This window comes from Ambystoma mexicanum, chromosome 8, assembly GCF_040938575.1.
Source record: "Ambystoma mexicanum isolate Mex_15411 chromosome 8, UKY_AmexF1_1, whole genome shotgun sequence".
NCBI lineage: Eukaryota > Metazoa > Chordata > Amphibia > Caudata > Ambystomatidae > Ambystoma > Ambystoma mexicanum.
Window position 1 is genome coordinate 400651387 of NC_090929.1, and position 15844 is coordinate 400667230.

A 15844-nucleotide genomic window follows, 5' to 3' on the forward strand; every position below is an offset into this window, starting at 1 on the left:
AGGTAATATACAGAAACGCCATATTGAAGTGCAAGGTGACATACAGAAACGCCATATTGAAGAGTAAGGTGACATACCGAAACCCCATATTGAAGTGTAAAGTGACATACAGAAACGCCATATTGTAGAGTAAGGTAACATACAGAAACACCATATTGAAGAGTAAAGTGACATACAGAAACGCCATATTGTAGAGTAAGGTGACATACAGAAACACCACATTGAAGACTAAGGTGAAATACAGAAACACCATATTGAAGAGTAAAGTGACATACAGAAACGCCATACTGTAGAGTAAGGTGACATACAGAAAAACCATACTGAAGAGTAAGGTGGCATACAGAAACACCATATTGAAGAGTAAGGTGACATACAGAAACGCCATATTGAAAAGTAAGGTAATACAGAAACGCCATACTGAAGAGTAAGGTGACATACAGAAACGCCATATTGAAGAGTAAGTGACATACAGAAACCCCATATCGAAGAGTAAGGTGACATACAGAAACACCATACTGAAGACTAAGGTGACATACAGAAACCCCATATTGAAGAGCAATGTGACATACAGAAAGGCCATATAGAAAAGTAAGGTAATATACAGAAACGCCATACTGAAGAGTAAGGTGGCATACAGAAACGCCATATTGAAGTGTAAAGTGACATACAGAAACGCCATATTGAAGACGCCATATTGAAGAGTAAAGTGGCATACAGAAACACCATATTGTAGAGTAAGGTGACATACAGAAACACCATACTGAAGAGTAAGGTGACATACAGAAACTCCATATTGAAGAGTAAAGTGGCATACAGAAACACCATATTGTAGAGTAAGGTGACATACAGAAACACCATACTGAAGAGTAAGGTGACATACAGAAACCCCATATTGAAGAGCAAGGTGACATACAGAAAGGCCATATTGAAAAGTAAGGTAATATACAGAAACGCCATACTGAAGAGTAAGGTGGCATACAGAAACGCCATATTGAAGTGTAAAGTGACATACAGAAACGCCATATTGAAGAGTAAGGTGACATACCGAAACCCCATATTGAAGAGTAAGGTGACATACAGAAACGCCATATTGAAGAGTAAGGTGGCATACAGAAACGCCACATTGAAGTGTAAGGTGACATACAGAAACGCCATATTGAAGAGTAAGGTGACATACAGAAACACCACATTGAAGGCTAAGGTGACATACAGAAACCCCATATTGTGGAGTAAGGTGACATACAGAAACACCATATTGAAGAGTAAAGTGACATACAGAAACGCCATATTGTAGAGTAAGGTGACATACAGAAACACCACATTGAAGACAAAGGTGACATACAGAAACGACATATTGAAGAGTAACGTGACATATAGAAACACCATATTGAAGAGTAAAGTGACATACAGAAACGCCATATTGAAGAGTAAAGTGGCATACAGAAACACCATTTGAAGAGTAAAGTGGCATACGGAAACGCCATATTGAAGAGTAAAGTGGCATACAGAAACACCATTTGAAGAGTAAAGTGGCATACGGAAACGCCATATTGAAGAATAAGGTGACATACAGAAACACAACTGTATCCAGTAGAGCACTACCTGATGGCAGCAATGCCTGCGAAAAGCAATACTATGTTAAGCACCCTGCAAAACAGCCACCATACTGAACACAAAGAAGCGACGGATCAGAAGGTTACTAGGGGGGCACCGATATAATATCAAGGAAGGTCCTGATGAAGCATTGATTATTGACGCAAAACAGGTGTGCTCTTGAGAAAGAGAACATCTGTCGTTAACAAAACCCTTTCTACATATGAATTGGAAAGATGCATCTTTTGGGATCAGAACGAATACCTGGAGTACGTGACACCCGAGGCAGCTGTGCCCGATGCCGTGCCAGTTTACCAGTGTTTACCTTCAAAATACTGTTATCGATTCCATAGGACTTATCCGCGCTCTGCAATGTTTTCGGAATATGCATGACTGTCGCCGGCCCTTCATGCTCTTTTCACGTTGACTGGGTCGTGTTGCATTGTTCTTATTCTCTCCTCTGGCCTTACGAGAAGTCATGTGCCAGTCTAGCTATAAAAAAAAGATAACTTGGTGGCTTTCATATGGCACTCTGTCCTCGGCTGATATCAATCTCATCCCCAACGTTGGACTCGGGAACTGGCAGAAGGAGTCATTACTGTCCTTCCCTGTCCTCACGCTATTGAAGCGAGAGCACCTTTCACGTTAATATTCGAAAAGAGGCACAAAGGCACATTTTTGACCTTGCACAAATGAAAAAAGGAGATTTTATCTGTGTAAAAGATGGCGGTCCTATGGGTGTGCAGTGTCCCAAACTTGAAACACGTACAAGAAGGGAAGCGCATGGAAGGCAAAGGGGACTCAATGATATAGATACCCAAAGAACACCAGTCAGATATGACTGCAGCTGGAGTCGCTGCAGCAGCAGGGCACTCAGGCTGGCCTATAGGACAACAGGGCAATGCCTGAATTTCAAGTCAAACATGTTCGTGTGGGCCAGTTTTTTGGGCTCAAAGTAGGCCCGTTTTTTGGCCAAAGTTGGCCAGTTTCATGCGTTATTTCACTGTGCAGCGAGTTGTTTTGATAGTGTTACTTAGCACATTGTTTTAATGCTCGATGTGTGTCACATTTTACCTAAAAGCACTCCCATGTTTACTACTGAAGCAGTCAGTCCCAAAAGGAACGAATTGCCACTTGAAACTGTTGGCCACTTTTTTTCATTGGTGCCTGGGCTGATTTCATGCCCCAGTCTGACCCTCTCAGAAGCAGAGGGCAAAGGTTATTCAGTAGCCAGAGGTCCTGGTCCAGGAGTAAGAGCTGCCCACGGACACTGATGAGATTTCCTATTTTGACGAACATGGTGAAGTCAACCAGCTAGTTGCCCGAAGGTGCTCCGATGCCCAAGGACCGCTCCTGCATCCCAACTCTCCAAATGAGGAAGCGAGAGCTGGGATTCAGACAAAGATGGACCAAGTGGCTCAAGAGTCTTCACAGTGGGTACGCCCCAGAGAAAGGTTCCATGGGCCAGGTAGTGGCTCCCTACATGAGAGGTACCTCGGGGCGCACGTAACTAGAGGAAGGATAACTCTTGGACACATCACTGGGAACTACCTACTGGAGTCTGATATAGCCCAGTGAATTTCAGAGGGGCTGTCTGTGCAACTGTGAGAAACACAAGGGTCCAAAGCACAGAGGTTCAAAAGATGGGCCAGAGCGGGGCTTGCCACTCGGGGGCTGGCTCCAGATGTGGCTGTCCCGGAAGGGGAGGGACCGAAAGAGGAGAAGCACCTCGCTTCCGCCCTGGGAACCTGCCTGATCTACAGTGAAGAGGAGGTCACTCGATGGAAGACTTATGTAGTGTACAACAAACATGTCCAACTCTGACGCAGTTGATGGAGGTCAAATACAGATGATAAACCCCTTGTCTGATGTGTTTACTGGGAAGAGGGGCCCATGTAACCTTGAGGCAAAAATCATCCAATCAGAAGCCATAAAGAGAATGGAACAGCCCTTTCACCACACGAGTTTCTAATCTGTTTGTCACACAAGGTCTCCTTGGGTGAGCACCACGGAATGGATAATGAAGAGAGAGGGAAGACTGGTTGTGCTCGTGTGCAGGACATTCATAGATTGCGTACACACTCACAGTGCCAGCCAAGTAATAAGACAGATGGGAAGACAAAGGCATTCCCCATTGGCAGTCACGAGTTTTCCCTTCTAGAGAATGGCAATATAGCTAGTCGCTCTCCTGGACCCAGCCGTGCCTTCTAGTAACTTATTCATCTGCGTGGTTGTATTTGGTGCCAGTAAGAAAAGCTGAACAAGCCCCCCCAGAGGAGATCATCAGCTGCTGGAAGAAGACCTGAAAAGGGAGTGGGACATTATTCTTCATGTTCTCCCCTTGGTGTACAGGGGTGTAGCCCAGGTGGACTAGGAGATGATTTTAGGAAACCAGGTCCAAGATACATCATGTTTTAGGAGAAAATGGTAGGAATAGTTTGGGTCATTCACATGGTCACTTGCGTTCCTATTCCTTGAATGAGATATGAATGCACCCTTGAGCCTTGTCTTCATCTCCAAAAGAGCCAAGCCGTGAGCTGGTTCCTTATCGTACAGTTCCTCCCAACGTTGCAGACTGCTGCCTCAACTGGCTCAGACCTTTTTTGGAAAGACCCCCCTCCCCCTCTTTACTGGGCATTAGTTTCCTTTCTATTTAGATCGTTTGATGGGTATATTATCAACATTGTGTTGCCTTATCTTTTCACCATCCCACTTCCAATGGAAGCCTTGCATTGTCAGCCGCACAGTGACACAAGATCCAGGTCTGGTCATAATCTTTTTTCCACTGAGTTGATCAATTTTTGGTGATTAGTGATGATCTAGGCCACGCAGGATTTCAGCTGCTCCAAATGTTCGTGGTTCAGACATTATTACTATTATTTTTATTTTTATTATTATTATTATTATTATTATTATTATTATTATTATTATTATTATTATTATTATTATTATTATCATCATCATCATTACTATTATTAGGGTGTTGGTTGTGGCGCTCCTAGGTCTGCATACATCCCGCTATGACTTTCCAAGACGTCAGAGGGGAAGTGCACAGCAAGGAAGCATATCACAAGCAACCAGTACAAGGGGGCGGGGTTATACCAACTGGAGAGGGGGGGGGGCAATTTGACAGCAAGGAATCTGCAAGCAAACGGTGGGTGGGGGCGGGGGGGCAGATCTCCCATTCACAGATTAGGTAGCGAAGATACGGGGCAGAAACCATCAAAGATGACCTTTCCAGTTGAATTTTAGTTGCATGTCCTTCCCTTTACTCTGTGTCTATCTTTCCTTTTGTCCTTTTGTGCATACGGATTCTTTCTGAATAGTCTTTCTTTTATGTTTGTGCTCCTCCGGTGTCTTGCTAATTTGGGGCCTGTCATTCTGCTAGGTTGCAGCCAGCTGTGCACGCGAGCGAATCATCCAGAGGTTAATGTTTGTCAGGAACGCGTGCGAGAACGAGGAGCAGCGTCTGCTGGAGGAGGTGCACACAGAGGAGGAGCGGGCCCAGCAGGGGATCCTTACCCAGCGAGTACACTGGGAACAGTCAGCCCGGAAGCTGTCCGCCCTCAGGACTTACCTGGTGGACGTGCTGACCAAGCTGGACGACAGCAGCCTTATGGTGAGTACATGCGGAGCATCAGGACTCTGGCCACAGTGAAGCTCCATGATCTCTGTTCTGGATAATATTATGGGGACTCTCCCTTAATGATGGCTCTTCGTGTTTTACATTGCAAACTTCTTGATATCTTTAGGTGCATGTATTCTTAGATTGAATGCATTGCAGTGGACGGAATCGTACCGAAATGTCACCTTTTTTTGTGCGCCCCCACAATCACTGCGACTTTTGGGGCGCACAAAATACTGACTCCCAATACTACACCCAAGCAGAGCAGGGGTTGCAGGGGTGTCCCCAGCTCTCCTTGAGCGCAGTAACACGAGTCGGGGTTGCAAGGTGTCCCCCGCTTACCATTGCGGTAAGCGGGGCACAGGAAAGTGAAGAAAAAAAGGAAAGCACCCTGTGGCGTCAGCTCTGACCCACGTTTGTGGCAGGAACTGATGCCGCAGGGATAGAGGAGTTTGGGCGGCACACAGAAGTGTGCCGCCTTAAAGGTAATTGGGGTGGGGTGGTGGGGGCATCGGGAAGGGGAATGTGGGTCAGGGGATGTGGGCGAAGTGATCTATTTGATCACTGCGCCGCAACATAATTGGCGTCGACATTTTCGTCGGCGCAATTACACGCGGCGCAGTGATCACATTGATTCCAATGGACTGCCTTGCAGTTCTTCTGCCTTTTTAACTCCTTGGGCCACCGAATCCTTGACACTGAAGTTCTTGGCCTCATGACTAGTTCATCACTGGAAAGAAAACGTTGTGTCACTCCAGAACCATGACTCATAGGTGATAGGCTTATCTGTGTATTGTCCTCTTTGGCAAAGCAAGTCTTACCCGCTGCAAGCCCGTAGCAGTGAAACCCTCCTCCCCACCATTTCTTGACAGCATGGCTCCTTAGGAAAATGGATTCTTGGCACCATGACCTCTTGGCTTCAAAGTCTCTTGGTGCCATAGCACTTTGACCCAACATACAGCCTCTGTAAAACCTCTCCCTAAAGGGCTGGCCTTTTCAATGACACTATGGAGTTCTGGCATGAGCAATGCTTAACATCTGCGTGCCGTGCTGACACAGAGAGACCGTCAAGCCCCTATTTCTGATTTGGCAGTGTCACTGATAGAATGCTGAAATGAAAGGATGTGGTAACTTTAGACTAGCAAGTTGTCATCATCTTAATGTTGGGTGTCAATGGTGCATAACCATTGAAAAATGGCAACACAGATAGCTGGGTACCCTACTAGGGAATGGCAATGTGGACTGGATTTGCACCACAAGGTGACACAGAAGAGTTGTGTGCAGCAATTCAACACACTGCAGTGTGGGCTGCAGCAAGGCTGAGAGGGGTGTGTCTGCACACCAACTAAGCCACCCTAACATGGCAAATAAATATCCCTCTCAACTGACATCTAACATTAGAATACTACTCCACTCCACCCCCCCCCCCCTTTTATCACAGTGCCAACTAAGGCTTCCTCACACTACAGGCCCACACGGATACCTTCTGATCACAGGCACATCAAATGGCCTCAACACAAACCACCTAGAAAAATACCTGCACTGCATACCCGGGTGCTTCCAAACTGCACGCATGAGCACAACAGCAAAGCTATCTTTCATTTTCACCCTTTCTGCACTAACCAACACCTGCACCCATCTCTTGCAGGTGTGCCAGAGCACCAAGAGAAATAGCGGCGAAGAATGGTGTAAAGCCCGGTAACAGAACATAGCACAACATAACATAACAGTTGGGAGCAGCAAAGCAAGACACAGCAGGGTGGGCTGCAGTAAGGTCGGCCGTGCCAGCCCATGATAACACTTGCGAGTTCGGTCAGGAAAGCACGACACCGCAGGATGGGCTGCAGTGTGCCAGCCCAGGGTAATAAGGAAAGCACAATCAGTCGTGCAAACTCATGATAACACTGGCGAGTTCGGTGCAGGAAAGCACGACACCGCAGGATGGACTGCAGTGTGCCAGCCAAGGGTAATAAGGAAAGCACAACACAGCAGGGTGGGCTGCAGTAAGGTTGCGTGTGCCAGCCCAGGATAATAAGGAAAGCACGACACAGCAGGGTGGGCTGCAGTAAGGTCGGTCGTGCCAGCCCATGATAACACTGGCGAGTTCGGTGCAGGAAAAAACAACACAGCAGGGTGAGCTGCAGTGTGCCAGCCCAGGATAATAAGGAAAGCCCGACACAGCAGGGTGGGCTGCTGTAAGGTCGGCCGTGCCAGCAAAGGATAATACTGGCGAGTTTGGTGCAGGAAAGCACGACACCGCAGGGTGGGCTTCAGTGTGCAAGCCCAGGATAATAGGCTGAGTAGTGTGGGCTCGCTTTGCTCCTCTTACCAGATCCCTACCTAAGTAATAAATCACAGACAACTTATGTGTATGGAAACGTTGTCGGCCGTAGGCATTTTATTTTCTTACAGAAAATACAACACAACAAAATAATACATTGCCATATGATTTTGGGCACCTTGTTTCCAGTCCAGATGTTGCCCAAGGCTCCTCCTGAGTCCTTGTTATCCCTGGGCCTTCGTTCCTGGGCACATGCCGCCTACGACATGTCTTGGACCGTGTACCGAAAGAGTACTCAACGTTCCCTCTTCTGCCTGCTCCTTCTTTTTTGGACCGTGTACCGAAAGAGTACTCGGCGTACCGGCTCCTGCCTGCACCCCTCTTCTTCCATTATTCTTGTAGGGTGGGTTGGGTGGCAAACGTTTTTCCTTCCCCTTATCCAGGCACTAAGAGCCTACCCGAGAGAGGTGAGATCTTACCTGGTTTGTGCCGCCTCTCCTTTTCCTGGCTTACTTATACCCCCCTGGCCTTTTGTTCCTTCCTGGGGGCAGCCGGGTTACCCCCTGACCCCTTGCTGTTATATTTCACACCTTCCCAGGTGCTGCTTCCTGCCCTTTCCTGGGCTTTTGTTTCTTGTGGCGCCGTTCGGATGCCCCTCCCTACGCTTTCGCCCTGTTTTCTCCCACCCCGCGCCTAACCTCCCAGACCCTGTATCGGCCCGGGGCCTGGGCCATAGGCTGAGTAGTGTGGGCTCGCTTTGCTCCTCTTACCAGATCCCTACCTAAGTAATAAATCACAGACAACTTATGTGTATGCAAAAGTTGTAAGCCGTAGGCATTTTATTTTCTTACAGAAAATACAACACAACAAAATAATACATTGCCATATGCTTTTGGGCACCTTGTGTCCAGTCCCGAAGTTGCTCAAGGCTCCTCTTGAGTCCTTGTTATCCCTGGGCCTTCGTTCCTGGGCACATGCCACCACACCTGAGCGGGTGTTCCTCACGCCCGCTCAGGTCCCCCCAAAAGCACCCTACCTACAACCCCGTTCTTGGAGTGCCCTAAAAATGTTGTCGGAGAAAACCCCCATCCCTTTCTTTGATAGGTGTACCCCATCCTGGTGAAACATGTCCGGATTGTTCCGGTGTAAGCCATGTTTTATGAAGTGCAGCCCTGTGCTCTTGAAGTACTTTTCTACTGATTTATTTTGTTTCTTTCTGGCTATTTCGATTGCGTGCCTCTTCTGTGCCCCATACCAGACCCTTCTTGGTATTATTTCCGACATAAAAATCTCAGTTTTCCACCAGCTGCGGGCTATGCTATGCAGCGACTCGCAAATGTTTCTTTGTAATTTACCCCTATTTGTGCTCACCAGGTCGTTCCCTCTGAGATGTATAACTAGGTACTCGGGGGGGGGGGTCCCTGAACCCTATCAGGTCCGACAGCCTGTCGTGAATGTCCTCCCAGTGCATACCCGGGAGGCCCCACCAGGATGTGATTGTATTTCTGAAATGTAGTCCTTGCTTCTCTTCTTCCAGCCACCTGCCTGCCCTGGTCACGAAAGAGTGCTCCACTATCCATGCCGATTTGTAGGGTCTAGCCTCTATGGAAACGGGGAAGATAAGTGTTATATCAGTTCCTCCCTTATGTATTTTTTAAAATATTGCGACTTCCATCCCCCAATTCTTCTCACACCCTTTGCTCCCAGGCCCCCCGCCCATGCAGAGGTCGCTGCTCCTATCCTGAAGGAGTGTGTTCCAAATTCGGCTGGATCCCATCCTGCTTTTGCCACCGCCTGTTTCAATACCTCCTGAAACTGGTACCTGCTGAGTGCACTGCCGTCCCTATGTATTAATAACTGCCCGTCGACCTCCGGTCGAAGATCTAGGAATTCTTGGATGATGCATCTGGGACAGTGGTCCTTCTCTCTGATGCAATTGAGGTCTATTGCTCTCCCCTCCCCCGTTTGGTCTGTTTTAGATTTCCTTAGCATTATAGACAACCCCTTGTTTCCCATACTAATGTCTTTCCTTGCCAGGCCGTCTCCTGCCACTGTATTACTGGCCACCAGTTCCCCTACCATGAAAGCCCCATAGTACGCTAGCGCAAATGCTGTCCTGAACAGCGCAGTTTCGTACGTGCTGCTGCATGTGTCTCGCAACACTTTTAGCAGAATTATCAACTTCCCAAAATTTACCGACCTTCTGTTATCTGGTTTCTTCCCCTCTACTTTCGCCCATCCTCTCATAGCGTATTTTATTTTAGCGCTGTCGGTTGGGTCTGGCATGCCCGCCACTTTTGTGGTATATGCCACCGCCGCTAGGTGGGCTGCTGGCCAGCTTTTCTTTTTTCCTTTGACAAATGCCCCTTCGAGAAATTCACAAATGTTTTCAGTTGAAATTTTTCCCACCTCTTTTACACCTGTTTCCACCAACACATATTTTACATGCTTTTCATACTGCTTACCCGTTTTGTACGTTAGGGCGTTCCTGGTCAGCTTGTCAATGACCCTTCCCTTTCTCCGTTCTTCACCCACTTCTTTTGAGTCGACCTTGTGGCCAACCGTGCTTTCCTTTCCAGTACCTCCAACGGGACCCATGCCTTCCGCGGCGTGGGCGTTCTTCCCTTGTCGGCGTCCGGTCTCAGCTCCCTGAATTTCTCCCACTGAAAGCGAGAGATTGCATCAGCCACCACATTTGCTTCCCCAGCGATATGCCTCGCCTTTATGCATGTATTCATTTTTAGGCTTTCCAGCGTGATTGCCCTCATTAATTCCAACACTATTATGCATGACGCACTTCCTTTATTTAACACGTGCACCACCGCCATGTTATCTGACCATACTGCCAACTCCTTGTTTCCTAGCTCTTCCCCCCATGCGCATAACGGGACCCATATCGGGAAGAGCTCCAGCAGCGTTATGTTTTTCGTCCATTCCGCCACCTGCCATGTTTTTGGCCACTTGCCTGCACACCATTGTTTCCCCAGTATTGCGCCAAAACCAAGGCCACCTGCTGCATCGGTGAACAACACCCTTTTACCTTCCTCGTTTACCGGTGAGCGCCATATCACTGACCCATTGAAGTATTTCAGAAATTCTGACCATACTTCCAAATCTCTCTTGATTCCTCCCCCTAGCCTGACTCTGTGGTGCCCCTTTGTAGCACCTCTCGTTTTCAGCTCAATACTTCTCTGGAACACCCTCCCCTGTGGTATGACTCTTCCTGCGAAGTTCAGCTTTCCTGCCAGTGCTTGCAATTCTCTCAGCGTCACTTTGTCTCTTCCTTGTAGTTCCTTTATCGTCTTCAGCAGATCTGTTACCTTGTCATCCGGGATCCGGCACCTTCCTTTGTTTGAGTCAATCTCTATTCCTAGGAATTGGATAATCTGCGTTGGGCCCATCGTTTTCTCCTCCGCCAGAGGAAAACCCCACTCGCTTGTTATTTCCACAAATTTATCCAGGGTTGCCCTGCATAGCTCTGAACCTTTGGGCCCAACGAATAAAAAATCATCCAGGTAATGTACCACCATAGACTCCCTCATCTCTTCTGTTACCGCCCATTGCAAAAATGAACTTACCCTCTCAAAATATGCGCATGAGATGGCGCACCCCATCGGGAGACATTTGTCGATGAAGTATTCCCCCTCCCAATGCATACATAACCATCTTTGAGATCTGCTGTTGACTGGCAACAGGTGAAATGCAGATTTGATGTCTGCTTTCGACATCCATGCCCCTTTTCCCGCTTTCCTGACCAGTTCTACTGCTTCCTCGAAGTTTGAATATGATACTGTCGCATCGCTCTGGTCGATGCCGTGTTCACCGAAGCCCCCGGGGGGTAGGATAGGTGGTGTATCAGCCTGTATTCCCCTTTGTCTTTTTTCGGCACCAGCCCCAGTGGAGAGCATATAAATTTGTCGAATGGTAAGGCCGTAAAGGGGCCCTCCACCCTCCCCAGTTCTACCTCTTTCCGGATCTTACTGGTCACTATATCTCTGTTCTCGGTTGCCGACTTTAGGTTCCTAGGAATGTCTTGTGGTCCCTGCCTGGTAAACGGGATGTTAAAACCTTCTCTAAAGCCTTGTCTGATCTGATCTGCCGTTTCCTGGTCTGGGTATTTCTGGAGCCACCCTTCCATCCTCTCAATTTTTACTGGCGTGGCCCCCTTCACGCCCCAGTTCTTATTTCCGTGTCTCATCGCTTCTGCCGCTTGGGGCTGCGGCCCTTGTGCACTTGGAGCTGCTGTGGTCACCCTTACATCTCTCGCACTTGTGGCTGAACTTGCACTTCCATCCCCAGCTACAGGGTACCCCCTTCTCAAAATTCCGACATTGTCCTGGTTCTGCTCGTGCTGTTTCCGTGCTCCCGCTGCCCTTTCCCCCCACCCTGTGTTGTTGGGGGCAGGTTGCTCTGCCACCCTCTCTGTGACCCATAATTTCTGCTCCGAAAACTCTGCTCTCTATTTCTGTCATAGCTGGATTCGTACCTTCTGTTATTGTATCTATAATCCGCTTTGTAATCATTCTGCCAATATTGCCTTCTCTGCTGCCCCCCTGCGCTTCGCCCCTTGGAATCCCATTTCTCCTTCAGCACATTAAATATGTAGAGATTAAGATTTTCCTCATCCCAACCCATATCCGGAAAGCAGTCCATCTCCTTTCTGAACTTGTGATCGTACTCCAGCCATGCAACACCCCCAAATGCTGCGTGTACTTCAGCACCCTCTGCTGATACGCCACTAAAGCTACCCCGTCTGCCGGGAATTTTTGTAATATAATTGTAGACATTATGGTGAAGGCCGACATCCAGTTGTCAAAATTCCTTACCACTGGCCCCTTTTTTAGTAAGCTTTTCTCGTCCTCCTTCATGTCCTCTAGGGCCACATTCATCCCCCTCTTTTGACAATCTAACAATGTGAAAATATCGATCAATTCCTTCCTCCATATTTTCTCCTTTACTTTGTCATTTATATACCAAGCCATTGCCTTCATTGACCTGCCCTGTGCATCTTTACCCATGGTTGGCCTGCCATATTTCGTCATGAGTGGCCCCCCATTTTCTGCCGCTGCCACCGTCGGTGCTGCCCCCGTTGGTGGGTCCCCTGATACTGTTGACCCTGGTGCCCCCGTTGGCACCCCCGGTTGTGGGTTGGGTCCTTGAGGAGCTCCCCCTGTCTTTGGCTCTACCGGTGCACCTTGTGGTGCTGGGATTGTTGGTGCCCCTTGCGGCACCGGGACTACTGGTGCCCCTTGCGGTCCGGGACCGGGGTTTCCCTGGGTTCTGGCCCTGCCCCCCTGCCCCTCTCTGTTTCTCCTTGCTCACCACTCCCTGCCGCTCCTCCCTGGCTCCCTTCTCCCGTCTGCTCTTCTTGCCATTGGTTCTGGGCGACTTACCCGATACCGTGACGCAATTTTTTAACACTTTTACGATTTTATTCCCCACATTATTATTCACAGTACCTTTGTTTTTCTCTTTTTTCTTTCTCTTGATCGGTGCCTCTGTCTGTTCCTCCGATCTCTTCGACTCCGCTCTCCTTCCCTTCTGTCCTTGCGGTACCTTGTCTTCTCCTTCGCTGCTGCTGTGTTCTATGAACAGTAGCGGTGACTTTGCCTTCGCCCTTTCTTCTTTCTGCATTATCTCCAGCACCCATTGTGCCCCGTATTCCTTGTCTGCCTTCCTCGCCCATTCTGAGAATTTTTGGGCCCTTTTTGCTCTTTCATCCGCCATCCTTCTCGTCTGAATTTTGTCAGGTTCCTCTGCACCGTGTGTCGTCTGTTTTTCCTGGTCTTCTACTTCCGATCTTCCTCGCCCGTCTCGTTTGTCCACGGCGAAAATGCTGTGTTCGCTTGCAGCTGGTACTTCTGGGTCGCTCCTGCTCCGGCACAGCTGGGCGAACTCGTAGCCACTGCGTTTAGATCGAATTAAGAGGAGGTGGAAATGCGTGAGGCCGCAAGAGCAAACGTTTTTCCTTCCCCTTATCCAGGCACTAACAGTCTACCCGAGAGAGGTCAGCTCTTACCTGGTTTGTGCCGCCTCTCCTTTTCCTGGCTTACTTATACCCCCCCGGCCTTTTGTTCCTTCCTGGGGCGGCCGGGTTACCCCCCTGACCCCTTGCTGTTATATTTCGCACCTTCCGAGGTGCTGCTTCCTGCCCTTCCTGCTGTTGTTTCTTGTGGCGCCGTTCGGACGCCCCTCCCTACGCTTTCGCGCCGTTTTCCCCCACCCCGAGCCTAACCTCCCAGACCCTCTATCATCCCGCATTTCATGCGGCCCGGGGCCTGGGCCATAAGGAAAGCACGACACAGCAGGGTGGGCTGCAGTAAGGTCAGCCGTGCCAGCCCAGGATAGTACTGTTGAGTTTGGTGCAGGAAAGCACGACACCGCAGGGTGGGCTGCAGTGTGCCAGCCCAGGATAACACTGGCGAGTTTGGTGCAGGAAAGCAAGACACCGCAGGGTGGGCTGCAGTAAGGTTGGGTGTGCCAGCCCAGGATAATACTGGCGGGTTCGGTGCAGGAAAGCAGGACACAGCAGGGTGGGCTGCAGTGTGCCAGCCCAGGATAATACTGGAGAGTTTGGTGCAGGAAAGCAAAAGGCAGCAAGGTGGGCTGTGGCAAGCTCGGGTGTGCCAGCCCAGGAGAATACTGGAGAGTTTGGTGAAGGAAAGCACGACACCGCAGGTGGGCTGCAGTGTGCCAGCCCAGGATAACACTCGCGAGTTCAGTGCAGGAAAGCAAGACACCGCAGGGTGGGCTGCAGTAAGGTTGGGTGTGCCAGGCCAGGATAATACTGCCGAGTTCGGTGCAGGAAAGCAGGACACAGCAGGGTGGGCTGCAATGTGCCAGCCCAGGATAATACTGGAGTGTTTGGTGCAGGAAAGCAAAAGGCAGCAAGGTGGGCTGTGGCAAGCTTGGGTGTGCCAGCCCAGGAGAATACTGGCGAGTTTGGTACAGGAAAGCAAAAGGCAGCAAGGTGGGTTGTGGCAAGGTTGGGTGTGCCAGCCCAGGATAATACTGGAGAGTTGGGTGTATGAACAAGACACTAAACGATGGGCTGCAATATGATTGGATGCGAAACACAAAATTATGGCAGGACTCGTGCAGAGGCGATGTGACCAAGCAGTTCGGGCTGGACTGCCCCTGTTGGGGTGGGACCAAGCCTGATTTGCATATGGTCTTTCCCCTGCTGTAATGGCTTGGCAGGCGATGGAGGATGGTCTGGAGGGCTGCCCTTATAGCAATGCCAGAGGTTAAGATTAATTCCAAACCTTCTAGACATCACCTCTTATGTGTTGTTATAGGACAGGGTGTAGGGCAGGATAGGCACAGCACGGCCGGGAACTGGAGGGTCGGGTGGAAACGTGCAGGTCTGACGAGGGAAGAGTGTAACAGGGCAGAGGGCCGGAAATCAGCACATAAAAAGGAGGGCTGGGTGTAGTACAGCAGGGTGAACATGAGCAGACTGCAGCCTGGCGGAGTGCGGCAAGACGACGTGTAAGGCCGGGTGAGACTGGGCTTGGCTGGGTGTGAACAGGCAAGGTATGGCACTGGTATCGCCGAGCGGGGCAGAGCAGGGTAAGGTGCCACGGGGCAGGCACGCTGCCATATGCTCTTAACAACCACATGTGGTAGAACAGGTTTACAAACATGACTCGGACCAGCACTGACAGTACTTCCTGAACGCTGCCAGAAATACCATGATGAATATGCTTATGACCGTGCCCGCCTTTTGGTAACTGGATGGTGCCATTCTAATCATTTACTTGTTCTAACAGTCAAAGGCTTTGCCATTAAATGGGGCAGTGTAATCCTGCACCCAACCTCAACATGGTTGGTGACAAACAGATGAAACCAAACGCAGGTAGGGCCGGCAGAAGGATTTCTGCCACTTGTCACAGGCCAGGGTATCACATAGGAAGAGAGACACACATAAGGGTTTAAACAAGGATTTCATGTTCCCAAATACACTGAGGGAAGTAGAAGGGGGAACTTGCCCTTACAAGAGTGTGAGGATTCAGGAATAACTCAAACACCTGAGAGACATGTTTAGAGAGTGCAGAGCGAGGCTCCTGATAGGGTCCTGAATCCTGAGAAGCAACGGTCTAATTATATAAGAGTGTGTGATGAGGGGGGCTCTCCCCACTGCTCCGCTGTACCAGTGTCTAGCGCAGTTCTTATGGTTGTAGGGGTTTCGGCGTCCCTACTGGCAGCTGCTGGCATATGGTGGCCGTCCTGGACAGTGGTCGCTGAGCATGCAGTGGGCCCTCTATTCCCCATCTGCCCAAGGTTGATTTTCAGGCCTTCTTAACAGCCCCTCACCCAGGCTGATGCTGTGAAAGGGGACGCCT

At 49.4% G+C, this 15844-nt stretch overlaps 1 protein-coding gene across 2 annotated transcripts in view; it reads left to right on the forward strand.

The window, feature by feature from the left end:
* Positions 1 to 15844, forward strand: part of BSPRY (B-box and SPRY domain containing) — a 191505-nt gene that overhangs the window by 42440 nt on the left and 133221 nt on the right. For both annotated transcript variants that reach the window (XM_069609895.1, XM_069609894.1), the window contains exon 3: positions 4982 to 5212. In XM_069609895.1, the coding sequence (XP_069465996.1) occupies positions 4982 to 5212 (231 nt within the window). The remainder of the gene's footprint in view (positions 1 to 4981; positions 5213 to 15844) is intronic.